This window comes from Oncorhynchus keta, chromosome 10, assembly GCF_023373465.1.
Source record: "Oncorhynchus keta strain PuntledgeMale-10-30-2019 chromosome 10, Oket_V2, whole genome shotgun sequence".
Classification (NCBI taxonomy): domain Eukaryota; kingdom Metazoa; phylum Chordata; class Actinopteri; order Salmoniformes; family Salmonidae; genus Oncorhynchus; species Oncorhynchus keta.
The window spans coordinates 48,942,168-48,960,136 of NC_068430.1; the positions used below are offsets into that span (position 1 = coordinate 48,942,168).

Consider the following 17,969-nt stretch of genomic DNA (forward strand, 5'->3'; position numbering starts at 1 on the left):
TCAACCGACTCACCGTCCCTCCGCTTTCCCTCCCTCAGCTGAGAAAATTTGACAGTCTTCTGCCTCATGCACCAATTCATGTTGTTACGCCTATGACCAGAGAATGTAAAATATTCCTTGATAAAAAAAAAAACACGAGGCACTAATTACAGCGCTAGCTTATCAGAACCATTTGTTATACTCTGCAGTGTTGGTTGTAGAGTGAGTGGAATTAGGGAGAATGCACATTTTACAGCGTATGGGTTATAAAAGTGTTAACCGTGCTGAATAATAACTTAAACATAAACACTTACGCATAAAAACAGCATGGTTTTGAACTTTTTGAAATCTCACAATTTCAACTTTGCTGTGTGTTCGAGGAATCTTTTTGTGGTCTATGGCTCGAGGAAACTGTGCAGACACAGTGTTCGGAACTATCTGATTGGCCAGCAGTAGTCCTATAGGTGCACTTGATTTGCTCTCTGGGCTTGCCACGTAGTCGGAGTTCTACCTTCAGACAAGCAAAATGGTTCAAAATGGGAAAACTTTGCCTTCCTGGCACTAGGGTTGCTAAATCAAGTGCACCTACAACCAACAGCGTTAAACAAATAAAATAAAATAGTAATGGAAGGCTTTTTAGTTTTTTTCCCCCAGAAATGGTTGGTGATCGACAAGGAATGCCTTGGTGACTACTTGTGACCACTGCTTTAGACCATAGAAATATAATCTGGTCTTAAAGGGTTTTGTCCATGCTATAGATTGTTTTTCTATGCTACACCCTTCCTCCATTTGACTGATTTTAAAATATCCCTGCTGAATATTTCAGGCAGAGAAACTGTGAGCAGTGGGCTGTGACATAGGATCAGTCTGCTGACCGGCTGGGAAAGGCCAACGCCAGCAGGCTACTGTCTGAGTCTTGTCAACCCTTCCGCCATGGCATTGGCAAATGCTACGCTAAACAGACTTGCTGTGTCCGAAAACTCTAGTTGCACTCTCTAATTTCATGGCTAATGCTAACTGTGTGAGTGCTAGTAATCACTAATGCTAAGCTAATTAGCTAACTGCACATTTATTCCTTTCGCATGTCACTGTAATGACTAATGTTCAAGCTATAATACAATATTGCTCTCTTCTCTACCCACTATCCGCACACAAGCTAATCAGTATGCTGCTTCACCAACCTCGGTTTGCACCATGTTAACCCTTTGTGAGCGCAGCTCCCGGATGCAGTTGAAGATGTCCACCACTCCCTCGTTCTCAGCCATATCCAGCATGATGTCCACAGCTATGAAACAGCCTGTCCTTCCAGCCCCGGCACTGGAAAGAGAGGGGGAGGGAGAGAGAATACAGAAACAGAGACAGAGAGCATTTCATTTCTCCAGTATGTTCTGTACAGTAGCGAGGGCAGCGACACATGAAGACACATGCTCCGGCCCTATAATAAACAGGCCGGGGGTTATATTGAACCACGCTGAGCTCCCTCGGTTATCCAAAGGAGGCAGGACAGCCTTACAGCGCTGAAAAACAGCGTACTCCAACCCCCCAGGTAGGGGTTAGAGCCATTTCCCCTGACCCTGGTGTTAGGTGTTAAGGAAATAAACCCAGCAGAGTGGCTGGGTGGAAGGGAGGGAGCAAGGGAGATAGTGGTGGAGAAGAGATAGAGGTAGGAGAGGGGGGCTGCTCAGCCATCATTCACTCGGTAGCTTCTTGACAGGTCCCAGCTCCGGAGCTCAGGAGCCAGGGGCCGCTCAGTGGCTCGGCAGCCCGACAGATTGCCTGTCAGCCGCCAGTGATTAATGGCGAGCGCAGCGAACAACTAGGTCCTGGCAGGGGGATAACGGCCAAGAAGTGCCCCAGGAAATTAGAAATGACTCCGCAGTCTGTCAGTAGGGCCTTCGCTCTGCGGGCCAAAGCTCATCCTGTTGTCCTTCATTCCATCTATCGTTCAGTTCTGTGGGGGGAATGGCTGCCAACCTATAGGCATCTCCATGGGACATTCGTTGTCCATCCTCAAAAGGGGGAATTGAGGTTGGGGAGCAATCGGGAAGTTGTACGTCAAAAGCCAGGCTGACTTTTTTAGGAGAACACGAACCGACCATGGTTTGGGTTGTGGAAAAGCGACGATGTACTGAATGAGAGGAACAGGGAGGTTAAATATAGTGGGTTGCTACGGGGATGCAAATGCCATGCCTATTAGGAAGAAAAGAGGGACAAACAGACACAGGGACAGAGTCCGAAAAACAGACAGACAGATGAAGACAGGTCACTCTCCTGCGACAGGTGGTTCATAAAGGTTAATGTCATCGATGAGTGGGCGAAGATAAGGGGCAGGAGATAAAGTGGCAGTAATAAACTTTGCCATCGTCTCTCCCCATCTCGTCCTCGGGGGTATTAGAGGGAGCAAGGCGCCCAATGCTTCATGAGAGCAGAAAGAGCAGCGCTTGGCACTTGAGCTAATCCACTCTGAAAATGTCTTAGTCACATCTGCTTTGTTTTGAGAGACCCGAGCCAAATGTAAAATTGCATTGTGCCATTTAGCAGCCTCTCCCTGTCACATCTCATTGTGCACGCTCACGCACTCCATCCCTCTGTCCCCTCCCCTCTTCTCCACTCCCCCGTGCCTCCCCCACCCTTCCCCCTTCACCTGTCTGAGCTCAATGCCTCTGTTTCAAGGGGTGGGTGTTTGAGTGGGCTGGGGAGGGGTAGATGAGGGAAGGAGCAAGAGAGAGAGGCCTTAGTCTCCCATTGCTCTCGCTTATTCATTTTTCGACCTAAAAATGTATATGAAGGCTCCCAGCTACATTTTTGTCATTTAGCAGATGCTCTTATGCAGAGAGACTTACAGGAGCAATTAGAGTAATAATGCCTTGCTCAAGTACACATGTTCTTTACGAAGGCAGCTCAGGGATTCAGACCAGCGACCTTTTGGTTACTGGCCCAATGCTCTTAGCCACTAGGCTACCTGCCGCTAGCTACTGTTGTTATTTCTGATTAAATAAAGTATAAATAAATACATAGACAAAAGCCCTGAGTGTCAAATATGTCATCCCATTAGTCCTGTGTTATGTCCCACAATCCCCCTCGGTGTGGACAGTACGTACCTGCAGTGGGCCACAATGGGGCCAGCGTCGGGCGGGTTGAGGAACTTGACCTGGCGGACGAAGCCCAGGAGGCCGGTGGCATAGCAGGGTACCCCGTGGTCAGGCCAGCTGGTGAAGTGGAACTGACGGATCTCTCGAATCTCGTGGTGGCCCTTCTGAGAAGAAACAAAATGGAGGCTTAAATGGAGACAAATACATGACGCGTTGGAAGTTAAAAATGGAAGTTAATAAGTCATTGGCATAGAGCTTCCTATTGATTGATTCTGATACTTTCCAAGTGGGAAACTTGGGCCTCCTCTTTCTACAGCAGGTTTCCAAGTTAGAAATGTCTGAGTTTCCTGGAATTCCTGGAAACTGAGGGCTGACTAAACAAAATAGAGACTTCCTGGATACTGAAGATCTGACGGGCTCCCATTCCGGCTCAACAACTGAATATACAGTAGCTATCGATTTGTTTCTTTTAAGAAAATACATTATGACGACTTGAGCATACAGGCAAGTATTGAGGGGAACAAAACAAAAGGTGATTTGATAACTGGAGGCCTATTGATTTCCTTTCCTTCGATGTTCAAATTACATTCCGAAATCAATATGGGGTAAACATCTAAGATGGGAAACAACAAAGCCACAAAATGCAGTAAATCACAGATTGGGAAAGAAGGTAGGGTAGGGCCTAGCTCATGTTTACTATGGCAACGTGAACTTGGCAGAGTAGAAAGTAACTGGTTCTCACTCTTAAAGGCACATGGCATGATACTAAAAACCCACTCCAATAAGGATATCAGCGAAGGCAGCAGCACATAAAGGGAGTGGATGTGCGGAAACTGGAATAACGCCATTTACAGAACAGTATAGCGCTGGGCTTCAGTAGTAATAATAATCACAGGCTTCACACCTCCACTCCCTGTGCTAATGCTAAGCGGTTAATTGCCGGGTTGGTGAGCTGTTTAATCCCTGCCTGCCAGCTTTGATATGCCAGCAAAACCCACATAACAGTTTAATACCGCAGTTAAAATACCTTCACTGTTTGGAGTGTATGGACACATACCACCTTTAATAGTGCATTGGAGTGTAACAGTGTAAAGCGGGGGTAAACTGTGTCTAAGCTTGCCAAACCAGTGGGCTCTGGTTTAACATATTCTCAATGGATTAAAGTGAGAGTGTGTGTGTGCGGGCCTAAAGATCTATCTATCTGCGTGGTGCAGTAAAATAATCCCCTTGGACTCATCATTAATAATGCTTTTCATAATTTCAGAACTCATTATTTTCTGCAATTAAAACCATTTAATACGCTCCATTTGAACGCATACGCATCCGAAGCGTGATTCCCGGCCATCACAGTGCACTGCTTTTTAAGGCACAGGAATTAAGGTTGTGGTGTGATGGTGGCGTTTTGTAATGACAATGTCCCGTTTCCCTTTCAAATGAAGAGTGTGAGCAGGTTAAAAGGAACTTTAGCTTTCTTGCAAAACAGATGGATTAAAGCATTGCAAAATTAGTTGACTACTAGCTCGTGTTGTCTGCCTAAGCGGCTTTCACAGAGTCACAGAAAGATGCATTTCAAGCCTATCAATGCTTGCTAGTTTCGTGACTGTTCCTCTGATATTTCCCTTTTAAAGGGAGCTAACAGAACAATAGCGTCGCATACGGAATCCTGCATCCCAACTGTATTGTGCTTCTTTCAATGCAAATCCTCACTGATTACCAGTGTTCAATTATACTCTCATTTCCCAGTTGGACAACATAGCTTCACCTTGCTGTCAACCACAATGTTAATCCGGCAAATTGGAATGAATGAGAGCTAAACAAGCAAGCCTGGCTATTGACTTAGTCTGTGTACCTTCTGTACTGTGAAGGTGCGGATGACATACTCGGCCAGTGGCTCTGTCTCGATCAGTGTCACCTTGACATCTCCGTACACTTCGGTCTCGTCAGGCCAGTACCTCACACACTTCACCTGGGCAGAGAAACATATATGGTCAGTGCTTTGTCTCTTACAGAGGCTATATGGGACTTTTGCCTCTGGAGGTGCTGTTGAGCCAAAAGGGGTCCCTGAAATGGACAGAAATAATATTATTAAACATAACATTAAAGGACCAATCAGAGGAGTTGATAGCATATAAGACATACAAAGAGGCCTGATTTAATGGCATTGAATTCAATTTTGTCGTCACATATTTGATGTTGATTTGTTTTAACTATTTGTTATCGCATATATTTGTTGTGAACAGTAAGGGTATGAGGTGTAGGGAAGGGGAATACGAACTATGATTGACACACCCTGATCTATTAAACAACTGGCTTTTGCAGCGGGGAAAGAAACAGCACAGAAATCCATTCAGTATAAGAACTTAGCCGCTTGCTCTAACACCTTTCAAATCCTCTTTGATGAACTCACCCTGCCCACTTCCACCAGGTTGGTAACCATGACAATACTGCCGGAATTCTCCTGCCAGATCATCCTCCAGAAATCTCTCACTGTCTCCTGCATGGGGCCTGGAAGGAGAGAAGGAGAGCAAGGATGAGATCAAGAAGGATTGGACAGAGATAATGTCATAACAGGAACCAGGAAGTACACATAGGAGCAATGACTGTATATATGAATAGGCAAAGCCATTGATCACCTGTACCATTCATTTCTATGTGAAGACTCACATTCATTCCTATGTGAAGTGTTTCTTAATCCTGGGGACCCAAAGGGGTACACATTTTTAGTTTTTGCCTTAGCACTACACACCCGATTCAAATGATCAAATATGATGAGTTGACAATTGGAATCAGGTGTGAAGAGCTAGGGCAAAAACAAAAAATGTGCACCCCTTTGGGTCCATAGGACCATGATTAAGAAACACCGAATTGAAGCCAAATTAAGTCAGTAAAGATGGAGACTCGTGGTGACATAACATACACAGTTTGAGCTGCTCCAGGAAGTGACATTGCAGGTTAGCTCAGTGTTGCCCCATCTCATTGAGTAACTCAAGTTGAAGGCCAACTAGCAACTAAATAATCCTTATAACTTGTGTGATTTTAAAATAATCGGTTCAAGAACACACATCTGGTGTATTAGAAGCAAATACTGGTACCATGATTGTCTTTGAATTATACTTTTTTTTACATGAAGATTGACCACAAAGATTGCACATTTTCCATTCACAATTGGGGATCCTGTTTTTTGCTAACAATGCCTGCAGTACCGTGGTCGGCTTTGAACTTCTGTGGAGTCAATGAGAGGGGGCAGTCGTTCTTCCCTGCATAATGTTAAAATCGTGTCATTCGGGCCTCTTCTAAAATGATACCCTATCCCCGGAAATGGCACATTGTATCCCCGATATAGTGCATTACTTTTGACCAGAGCGCCCATTGACCTCCCAGTGCAGTTATACACTTCCCAAATAATATTCAGCAATCACTGTCTCATCATTATTTGGTCGCGTTCCCCTGCTCAGACGTTGCATGCATCAACCAATCGTTGTGTGCCATGTCATCAACTGTGTCATTGACTGACAGATTTCTAAAACGTGGTTAGCCCGATACTTAAAATACCTATCCAGGCGTTAGCAATGTCTGAGCAGAGGAACGCGCCCTTTATCTTATCCCAGAAGGAGAACGACTTATCCAAATCACAACCATGCCCAGGATCAGTTCAAGATAAGCCCCAGTTTGTTATGGAACAAAAGGAATGGGGTGTTACATTTTTGTCATTGGCTTTTAAGAGTATTATTATTATATATATATATATATTTTTTACATCTGAGTAATTGCCTCCCCCATGTCTGGGGATACTTTTCCAGGTGTCTTGCGTCTTACCAGCCAACCATCCAATTTAATTACCTTGTGTAGCGATGTAATGTCTTGGTCTATGATACCCCTGTGAGAAGAAGAGAAAAAAGAAAAACCCCAGGCGTACTGTAACGGCTCAAGGTCCTTTCAAATCAGATCAAATCAAATCCGAGAACCTTAATTTTCCTATCTGCCAAAATGGAAATTCTATCATATTGTTCCATCGAGACAGAATGCTTAGTTCAAATGAATACAGTATATACATTTTATATCCTTAATAGGACATTGCCATTTCACCATATCAAGTGGGAATGTGTGTGTGAAAGAAATTCTACAAATTCATTACTATTACAACCGCTATGAGATAAATAAAAAAATCAACACAGTTGAGGCTCCTAGAGCTGGGTATAACAATACATTTTACCAGCGGATCTTGGCACATCGACCCAGTAATTGTTTTATTAGAGGAAATGGGGCTCGATGATATGATTATACACACAGCTATAATGCCGACTTGTCCTGATGCTGCTTCTCGGAGTACAGGGCATTCCCAGTCCCCACAGCATAATAGAGACAATCATATCTACACTGTCGTTATGGTAGTTATGTCAATGCAGAATTCTTTCATCCGAAGATGAGCAAATGCATGCTCAGATGCAGTACGCTGTGTTTGCAGCAGATTTGTCAATGTTACAGGCACATTGCCTCGTAAAAAGCATATATGTTTTCTACTGTATATATAATCTCCGTTTGTGTGACGATGGTGTGTCATATTTTGAGTCCATCCTTGCAAAATCAGTCTTCACTGACCATTCATAATAGTAATGTTTGTAGCGTGATGTACTACAGCACCCATAATGCTCTATGCAATATTTGATTTTATCTTAGTAAAGATGTCATGAAGTGAAATGCTGTCTCATCTCCTTACTAATACATGGTTTCAGAAGGCTAAATGAGACCTTGTATTAAGTCAAATTCAAAAGCAATCAGATAAAAATTCCATTCCCCTTCACATCTCCGCCGCCCCATACTTACGTCTATGTAGTTGGCGTTGATGTAGTCTGAGTGGGGGTCTCCGTCCAGCAGTTGCAGCCTGACTCGAGTGTGGTCATCTGTGGGGTCAAAAATTCACAAAGAGCAGGCCTAAAGTTACATTTACCCATTCAAGGTTCACACAACTACACCTCAACATCAAATGTCTGAGGTCTTCGGCATCCTATTCCCTGCATAGGGCAGTGGTAAAAAGTAGTGCACTATGGGTCCTGGTCAAAAGTAGTGCACTATGGGTCCTGGTCAAAAGTAGTGCACTATGGGCCCTGGTCAAAAGTAGTGCATTGTACAGGGAAAAGGATGCCATTTGAGATGCAGCCTACATGTGCCACTACCACAGCTTTAATGCAAAACACACCCTAGCGCGAGAGACCGATTTGCAGTATTTTAATGGCAAAAGTATTTTAATGGCACGATATCTAAGGAAGTCTCGAGCTATTGCTCGCCTGAGATAGAGTATCTCATGATGAACTGTAGACCACACTAACTACCTAGAGAGTTTATCTGTATTTCTTGTAGCCATTTACATATCACCAAAGTTGTTGGTTAGGGGCTCGTAAGTAAGCATTTCACTGTAAGGTTGTCACCTGTTGACTAATAACATTTGATTTGAAAATACGTATTTGTAGGCATATAAATACAAAGGAATAGAACAGGCGTGGAAGCTCTAACCCTGGCAATTGACTGTTAAACTCATGTGTACACTCGCAATGACTGCCTGGTATTGTGATGCAATAATTTCCATGGTATTTTGGAATGTTCTATCAACTGATGCTGTATTGCCATGGTAATGTAGAATGTTCATTCAAATGATGCCAACTGATGTGGCGTAAGCAATGGAATGTATTTTTTGTAATGTCAGCTGAGTTGACTCAACAAATCACAGCACAGGTTGAAGGGTACACTTCCTGCTTTTACTTCCTCGCATGGAAACACTTTAAATGGCTGCCAGTCCACCCAATATGCCATCATTGACTTGAGTGGAGACGCTTTTTTTATACGTTCTTATTTCTATGTTTGTAGGTTCCATAGGAGCATTGTCACTCTATATAGTACATTCAATTCATGGGACGGATTACAGAGACGTACTGCGTTTTATCACCTAGTCAGCGAGACGATTTCCATCTCGAAATTGTCAAACGCGCAACTATGTCTGTACACACAGAGCACATGACTAATCTCACTGCATGATTGAATTAGTTACTTCTGTGGGGGGGAAAAATAACAAATTAGACAAGCTATGCTGTTTTTACTTAGAGAGTTGTCTTTTGTTATATCCTAGTGTTTTTTTCTAACCTGATAGAAACTTGTCTTTGTTTGACTTAGTTATAAGACTTGACGTATAGCTAAGATCGCAGCATGTGACACATCCTGTGTTTTTACTATCTGCAGGAACTCAGCTGTGTGGAAACTTGCAGAAAGGAGCACATTATAGTGTGAGCTGTGGCAAATGCAGTTAGACTGTTGAGCCCTTGTGCCATCTTAATCTGCACAGACAAACTAATCGCCTTTTACACACTATGTTCCCCGCCCCTGTTCACACACATCTGCTAACAGCCACATAGACAGACGTAGTACTTTTCTATTAAAGCTGAGATCCAACTCTGTTCGTTGGGCCCTTAACTCTGCACCATTGAGTGATTGTCAACTGCTCCATTTTTGCAAATAAAGCTAATTTAATTTAGTTGATTTAAGAATCTATAGTCTCTCTTCCTTTTGGTTCTAATTTCCACAACACTTCAACCACAACATCTACCTTTCACTCTACAAACACATGACCCATTACTGTAATTTTGACATGTGAAATCTTGAGCTGGACTCCACAGGGCTTCTGCTTGGCAATTAAGGGAGTGATGGCGATGGTGGTGGCGGATGAAAAAAAGGACGTGAAGATGATGATGGGATGATGTGTAACACACTGATCCCTTCTCACTTTGATCTGTGATATGCAAATATCCGAGCGCTGCAGCACATTTCCTGACTGATCTGACACTCCTGGATGATAGGCCTAGCAGCATTCCAATAAGGCATGTACTGAGAACGATAACTTCATATCTGCGCTTATCAGAGATGTCAGCCTATACTCCGCGGTTGTGTTCTTGCTGATCTATATTTACTGGGTGATGACAGTTAAAAAACGAAATTCCATTGGTTGGCTGAGCGACCCTCCTCTCCCTACCTCTCCTCTCACGTGAGCCAGGACACTGGGTGAGGGCTGGCAGGGGGTTGTGTGAAGGTGGCGCCACAGAGGACCCTGCCCACACAAGGGTTCCCTGTGCAGGCCTCCAGGCTATAACACCTATACATCTTAAGCACCACACGCCTCAAGCACAATCCTAATAAAGACATCACTAGCCCAGTCCTCAAACGGAAGGTTTGTGAACTCATTACTGATTTATGCTACCGATTCCTCAGCTGAACTATTTTTTGTAAAACTTAGGTGCAGGCCTGCATGTTAACTTTTCTAAAACTTTAATTCTACAGAGCAGCTTGGACCATATGAAGTAAGAGGCATATCTGATTTTGTACACTAAATATCTATCGTCGTTGACTATTGTCTATCAAATCCTGTATTTTACTGAGACCAACAGATTATCATAATCTCCGTTTCACAGTCTATGTCATGGAGAAAGGATTACAGTGAAAACGTAGACACGTTAAAAACACAACAGTATCGGATTTGAATTGCTGATCGAGGGGACCTGCCTTCTCCCGGTAACGCATGGTATGTCACAGCTCCATTAATCATTAAAGCCCATGTTGTCCCCACAGAATTTATAGATAGCCACTAAACTGTCAACGTGGCTGAATGCATTATGGACTTTAACCTGTTAAACTCTGACGCCTTCTGGCAGCATTTTCTAAACCACACATAATATTGTATACTACCTTCATAAAGTACATGTCGGTTTCAAAAGTCCTACAAACACATATGACCTAATGGTGACGCATGCGCAAATTCCCATAGGAACACAGCCATTTTAAAAGTGCAGGGCTTGTGCAAAGTCGTTTTTCATATTGCAGGAATGACATGAGGAGAAAGCTGAAGTCCCTACCTATTTATTGATGTAAATATATCCTCTGTCTGATTCCCAGTTCGTCCACGAGATAGCAACAGGAGATCACATGACGTCTCTTGGCCACTTGAAACCAGTTGTGTCTGGTTTGGGTAGTGAGACATTGTTCCATAATGGCTACTCAGATTTTCAAGCCTGACATTTTAAAATCACTCAAGCAATCAGGGCTTTCAAATTATCTCAAAAAAGACAAACCGGTGAGGAAACTTCAAACCTCTTTTCCCATGTACTTTTCTTATTGTAGACATCTGTGTTAGATCAACGGTGCATGTGGAGGATGCATACAAGTTGGAGAAGGAAATGCATTGCTTTACAATGACCACCAAGGTGTACCCTTTCAATGCAAACTAAACGTTTACACTATTGGTGAATTTAACGACATTGCATATGGGATTTATGGCCTTTATGTGGAGGCAGCGGGGGGCTAAATTCGGATAATTGCGAGCAGAAAGATTTGAGTTTCATTTACAAAAAGACTAGGGCTGTAGCTTTCAAATTATATTTCACGGTACTGGGTCCAAAACAATTGCTCAGAGTTTAAACAGGGTTGATTTAACCTATAAAAGTCAGACCTCCTGGAGGTTCCACTGTCAAACTGACAGAATGTTGTTTGTGCCGCATGCTGGTAGTTGGATGATCCGGTTTAACCCTGTTCTGCAGTTCAGAGATTAGACTGCCATGGGGTGTACCTGAGAGATGCCGCGTGTTTCATCAACGACACTAACTGTTGACTTTGACCCCATTCAACGAGAAGTCCATGTTTGGACAAGTACAGTATCATTCAGATCGGGAATGGATTACAGCCAAGGAAGTGTATTAGCAAGAGAAGGAGGTGGGGGTCTTTGCCCAATAGGAAATATATAAATGTACTGTTAAAATATAGTGTAGGAAGATATATTAGACTCTTTTGTAAGCTAGATAGTCTAAGGGTCATGTTTAGAGTTTTATTCGCCACGTGCACAGGATTCTAAGCGCCAACCATCGCATCTAACCACGGAAAGGTGTCTGGGAATATGGCTGAATACAAACACTGCAGTTATTCCCTCCGTAATGCAATCAAACAGGCAAAACGTCAGTATAGAGACAAAGTGGAGTAGCAATTCAACGGCTCAGATACGAGACGTATGTGGCAGGGTCTACAGACAATCATGAACTACAAAAGGAAAACCAGCCAAGTCGCAGATACCGACGTCTTGCTTCCGGACAACCTAACTTCCTGACGGGCCGCTACCAGGTGGTGAAGGTAGGAAACAACACCTCCACTTCGCTGATCCTCAACACTGGGGCCCCACAAGGGTGCGTGCTCAGCCCCTTCCTGTACTCCCTGTTCATCCATGACTGCGTGGCCACGCACGCTTCCAACTCAATCATCAAGTTTGTATACCCTCTCCGAGTTGGGCATCTCCGGCACGGCCCACGCTTGGATTGCGTCCTACCTGACAGGTCGCTCCTACCAGGTGGCGTGGCGAGAATCTGTCTCCTCACCACGCGCTCTCACCACTGGTGTCCCCCAGGGCTCTGTTCTAGGCCCTCTCTTATTCTCGCTATACACCAAGTCACTTGGCTCTGTCATAACCTCACATGGTCTCTCCTATCATTGCTATGCAGACGACACACAATTAATCTTCTCCTTTCCCCCTTCTGATGACCAGGTGGCGAATCGCATCTCTGCATGTCTGGCAGACATATCAGTGTGGATGACGGATCACCACCTCAAGCTGAACCTCAGCAAGACGGAGCTCCTCTTCCTCCCGGGGAAGGACTGCCCGTTCCATGATCTCGCCATCACGGTTGACAACTCCATTGTGTCCTCCTCCCAGAGCGCTAAGAACCTTGGCGTGATCCTGGACAACACCCTGTCGTTCTCAACTAACATCAAGGCGGTGTCCCGTTCCTGTAGGTTCATGCTCTACAACATCCGCAGAGTACGACCTCTGCCTCACACAGGAAGCGGCGCAGGTCCTAATCCAGGCACTTGTCATCTCCCGTCTTGATTACTGCAACTCGCTGTTGGCTGGGCTCCCTGCCTGTGCCATTAAACCCCTACAACTCATCCAGAACGCCACAGCCCGTCTGGTGTTCAACCTTCCCAAGTTCTCTCACGTCACCCCGCTCCTCCGCTCTCTCCACTGGCTTCCAGTTGAAGCTCGCATCCGCTACAAGACCATGGTGCTTGCCTACGGAGCTGTGAGGGGAACGACACCTCAGTACCTCCAGGCTCTGATCAGGCCCTACACCCAAACAAGGGCACTGCGTTCATCCACCTCTGGCCTGCTCGCCTCCCTACCACTGAGGAAGTACAGTTCCCGCTCAGCCCAGTCAAAACTGTTCGCTGCTCTGGCCCCCAATGGTGGAACAAACTCCCTCACGACGCCAGGACAGCGGAGTCAATCACCACCTTCCGGAGACACCTGAAACCCCACCTCTTCAAGGAATACCTAGGATAGGGTAAGTAATCCTTCTCACCCCCTAAAAGATTTAGATGCACTATTGTAAAGTGGCTGTTCCACTGGATGTCATAAGGTGTATGCACCAATTTGTAAGTCGCTCTGGATAAGAGCGTCTGCTAAATGACTTAAATGTAATGTATACGACACAACAGTAGTAGGCCTGATTACCAAAAATGACGAGAGCCTACAAGAAGGAGGTGAGGGCCCTGGGTGTGTGGTGCCAGAAAATAACCTCTCACTCAATGTGAGACAAAACAAAAAAGCTAATTGTGGACTTCAGGAAACGGCAGAGGGAGCACCCCCCTATCCACATCAACGGGACCGAAGTGAAGAAGGTGGAAAGCTTCAAGTTCCTCGGCATACATCACTGACAAACTGAAATGGTCCACCCACACAGACAGTGTGGTGAAAAAGGCGCAACAGCGCCTGTTCAACATCAGGAGGCTGAAGAAGTTTGGCTTGTCACCTAAATCCCTATCACCACCTGGTATGGCAACTGCACCACCTGCAACCGCTGAGCTCTCCAGAGGGTGGCGCGGTGTGCACAACGCATCACCGGGGGCAAACTACCTGCCCTCCAGGACACCTACAGCACTCGATATTACAGGAAGGCCAGAAAGATCATCAAGGACAACAAAGACCCGAGCCACTGCCTGTTTACCCTGCTATTATCCAGAAGGCGAGGTCAGTACAGGAGCATCAAAGCTGGGACCGAGAGACTGACTTTAATAATGGAACACTGGTCAATATTTTTTTTTATTTTTTATTTTTTACATATTTTGCATTACTCATCTCATATGAACAGTTGAAGTCGGAAGTTTACGTATACCTTGGCCAAATACATTTAAACTCAGTTTATCACAATTCCTAACATTTAATCATAGTAAAAATTCCCTGTCTTAGGTCAGTTAGGATCACCACTTTATTTTAAGAATGTGAAATATCAGAATAATAGTAGAGAGAATGATTTATTTCAGCTTTTATTTCTTTCATCACATTCCCAGTGGCTCAGAAGTTTACATACACTCCATTAGTATTTGGTAGCATTTCCTTTAAATTGTTTAACTTGGGTCAAACATTTTGGTTAGCCTTCCACAAGCTTCGCACAATAAGTTGGGTGAATTTTGGCCCATTTTTCATAGCTGGTGTAATGGAGTCAGGTTTGGAGGCCTCCTTGCTCGCACACGCTTTTTCAGTTCTGCCCACAAATTTTCAACAGGATTGAGTTCAGGGCTTTGTGATGGCTATGCCAATACCTTGACTTTGTTGTCCTTAAGCCATTTTGCCTCAACTTTGGAAGTATGCTTGGGGTCATTGTCCATTTGGAAGACCCATTTGCGACCAAGCTTTAGAAATTACCTCACTGCTGTAGTTAGAAACACAAGCATTTCACTACACCAGCAATAACATCTGCTAAACACGGGTATGTGACCGATCATTTTTTTATTTTAATTTAACCATTTATTCATTTAAGTGAGGCAAGTCAGTTATGAACAAATTCTTATTTACAATGATGGCCTACAGTCATTGAAAAAACAGATGTAAAACAGTGCAGTGAAATTCTTACATTGATAGCTTTTTTCCAACAATGCAGTGCTAATAATAATATAGACAATAGAAAATGTAATAAAATATATATATTTTTTTTTTCAGGTCAGTGCCAGTACCTTATTCAATGTGCAGGGGTACTGATGTGGTTGAGGTGGGTTTACACATAAAGTGACTGGTAGTAGGATATACATGGGAAAACGGCTGAAAAGTGACTGGTAACGGTAATATACAGTGGGGCAAAAAAGTATTTTGTCAGCCACCAATTGTGCAAGTTCTCCCACTTAAAAAGATGAGAGGCCTGTACTTTTCATCATAGGTACACTTCAACTATGACAGACAAAATGAAAAATAAAATCAAAATCTCACAATATATGGCCCCATTCATTCTTTCCTTTACACCGATCAGTCGTCCTGGTCCCTTTGCAGAAAAACAGCCCCAAAGCATGATGTTTCCACCCCCATGCTTCACAGTAGGTATGGTGTTCTTTGGATGAAACTCAGCATTCTTTGTCCTCCAAACACGACGAGTTGAGTTTTTACCAAAATGTTCTATTTTGGTTTCATCTGACCATATGACATTCTCCCAATCTTCTTCTGGATCATCTAAATGCTCTCTAGCAAACTTCAGACGGGCCTGGACATGTACTGGCTTAAGCAGAGGAACACGTCTGGCACTGCAGGATTTGAGTCCCTGGCGGCATAGTGTGTTACTTATGGTAGGCTTTGTTACTTTGGTCCCAGCTCTCTGCAGGTCATTCACTAGGTCCCACCGTGTGGTTCTGGGATTTTTGCTCACCGTTCTTGTGATCATTTTGACCCCACGGGGTGAGATCTTGCATGGAGCCCCAGATCGAGGGAGATTATCAGTGGTCTTGTATGTCTTCCATTTCCTAATAATTGCTCCCACAATTGATTTCTTCAAACCAAGCTGCTTACCTATTGCAGATTCAGTCTTCCCAGCCTGGTGCAGGTCTACAATTTTGTTTCTGGTGTCCTTTGACAGCTCTTTGGTCTTGGCCATAGTGGAGTTTGGAGTGTGACTGTTTGAGGTTGTGGACAGGTGTATTTATATTGATAACAAGTTCAAAGAGGTGCCATTAATACAGGTAACGAGTGGAGGACAGAGGAGCCTCTTAAAGAAGAAGTTACAGGTCTGTGAGAGCCAGATATCGTGCTTGTTTGTAGGTGACCAAATACTTATTTTCCACCATAATTTGCAAATAAATTCATTAAAATTCCTACAATGTCATTTTTCTAATTTTGTCTGTCATAGTTGAAGTGTACCTATGATGAAAATTACAGGCCTCTCATCTTTTTAAGTGGGAGAACTTGCACAATTGGTGGCTGACTAAATACTTTTTTGCCCCACTGTACATACTCATGGTAATATATACTGTACATGTAAACAGGAGTAAGTGACCAGAAGCAGGATAAATACTAATGGTAATGGCAATCAATCAATGGACAGCAGCGTAATGGAGTAATAAATCTAATCAAAATTACATTTTAGCAGCAGTGTAGGTTGTGTTTGAGTGGGTAGAGACCTGTGGGTGGGCATAGAGTCAGTGTGGATTGTCTTTGGGAGAGAGAAAGCAGTGGTTGTTAGCCATTTAACAGTCTTATGGCCAGGAAATTAGAAGCTGTTTAGGAGTCTGTCTGTTTGAACCTTGTGGCACCGGTACTGCCTGCTGGTAGCGAGCATGGAGAAACAGACATGTCTCGGTTGCTGGAGTCTTTCGCAAATTTTCAGACCTTTCTCGTACACCGCCTGGCATGTACTGTACATCCATCCTGGATGGCTGGGAGCTCGCCCCCAGTGATGGGCTGGGCCGTCTAAACCACCCTCTGTAGGGTCTCCCGGTCGCGGGTGGTGCAGTTGCAATACCAGACGGTGATACAACCAGTCAGGATCAGAGTATGTTAGCGGAGCTGGAGCAGAGTGGAGCAGAGTGTGCCCAATTTCACTGGAGCTTTGAAGCGGAATTCACAAATGCTGGAGCGTCTGCCTTGTCGCCCACTCCAATTTCACTCCAGTATCACTCACTTCACGAGCTCAGGGCATGCCCACCCCAGGATGCATTTGTAGTCTACTTGTGTGCTGCTATAGCTCCTTGCTTTAGCTACTGTCATGGAATTCACTAAATATTTTCATAAAGAAACACACAGGTGCTAAATCAAGGTGACTTACAACGATGAGGACCAAGAGCAAGAGAGGGAGTGCGGTGATGTAGTGTATTTGTTTGTTTTTATGTATTGTTTCTTTGTATTGGGAAAGAATGCCTTTACTGAAAAGCTATTTCGATGTGTTTATACTACTGTTGGCCAGTAGGGGGTAGTAAGACCTGTTTTCTTTTGCACTGGGACCATATGCGATCCTGCACCTGTGTGTTCTCATAAGTGAGAGAACCTTTCAAAGAGAAGCCACATTTTCCTGTTTCATCATTTATCCTGTGTTTACAGGTCAGTAAAGTGTGAAAATACACTGAATACCACAATTTAGTTGTCTAACTTGCCTGTTGAAGTCAATGTAATGGTTTTGAACAACATAGTAATTATATAACTTCATACTAGACAGAAAACACATGTTGAGTGTAAAATAAAATGGCGGTGCATTCCTTTGATCTAGAAAAAATGAATTGTTAACTCCTGAACATTTTTATTTTTGAAAAAGACACTCATGACAATATCCTAAGGGTTTAGAGAATGTTATAACTGTGATGTTTAAGAATGTTGTAATTGTTGTACTGTAAATGTTAGATAACCTCCGGGATAGCTATTAGCTGGCTCCGGTTAGCTGTTTGTTAGCTCCGGTCAGCTGGCTTCGATTTGTGCTATGCTAGTCATGATCCAATAAATAGCATTAATATCATTTGCAATAGTCTCGTCTTTCTATTAGCCCATCTTTCACTGGGTAAATGTATTTTGAGCATGGGTATAAAATAACTGAGTTATACCAGTCTTAAAGGCTTTCATGTTTTAGA

The 17,969-nt window shown here is 43.8% G+C and overlaps 1 protein-coding gene across 11 annotated transcripts in view; it reads right to left on the reverse strand.

The window, feature by feature from the left end:
* Nucleotides 1–17,969, reverse strand: part of ptprt (protein tyrosine phosphatase receptor type T) — a 394,370-nt gene that overhangs the window by 15,150 nt on the left and 361,251 nt on the right. For 10 of the 11 annotated variants that reach the window (XM_035778500.2, XM_052527246.1, XM_035778501.2 and 7 more), the window contains 6 exons: nt 7,896–7,972; nt 6,912–6,948; nt 5,479–5,576; nt 4,921–5,037; nt 3,081–3,235; nt 1,161–1,296 (listed from right to left, as the gene is read on the reverse strand). In XM_035778500.2, the coding sequence (XP_035634393.1) occupies nt 1,161–1,296; nt 3,081–3,235; nt 4,921–5,037; nt 5,479–5,576; nt 6,912–6,948; nt 7,896–7,972 (620 nt within the window). The remainder of the gene's footprint in view (nt 1–1,160; nt 1,297–3,080; nt 3,236–4,920; nt 5,038–5,478; nt 5,577–6,911; nt 6,949–7,895; nt 7,973–17,969) is intronic. The other variant, XM_052527241.1, reaches the window with a different exon arrangement.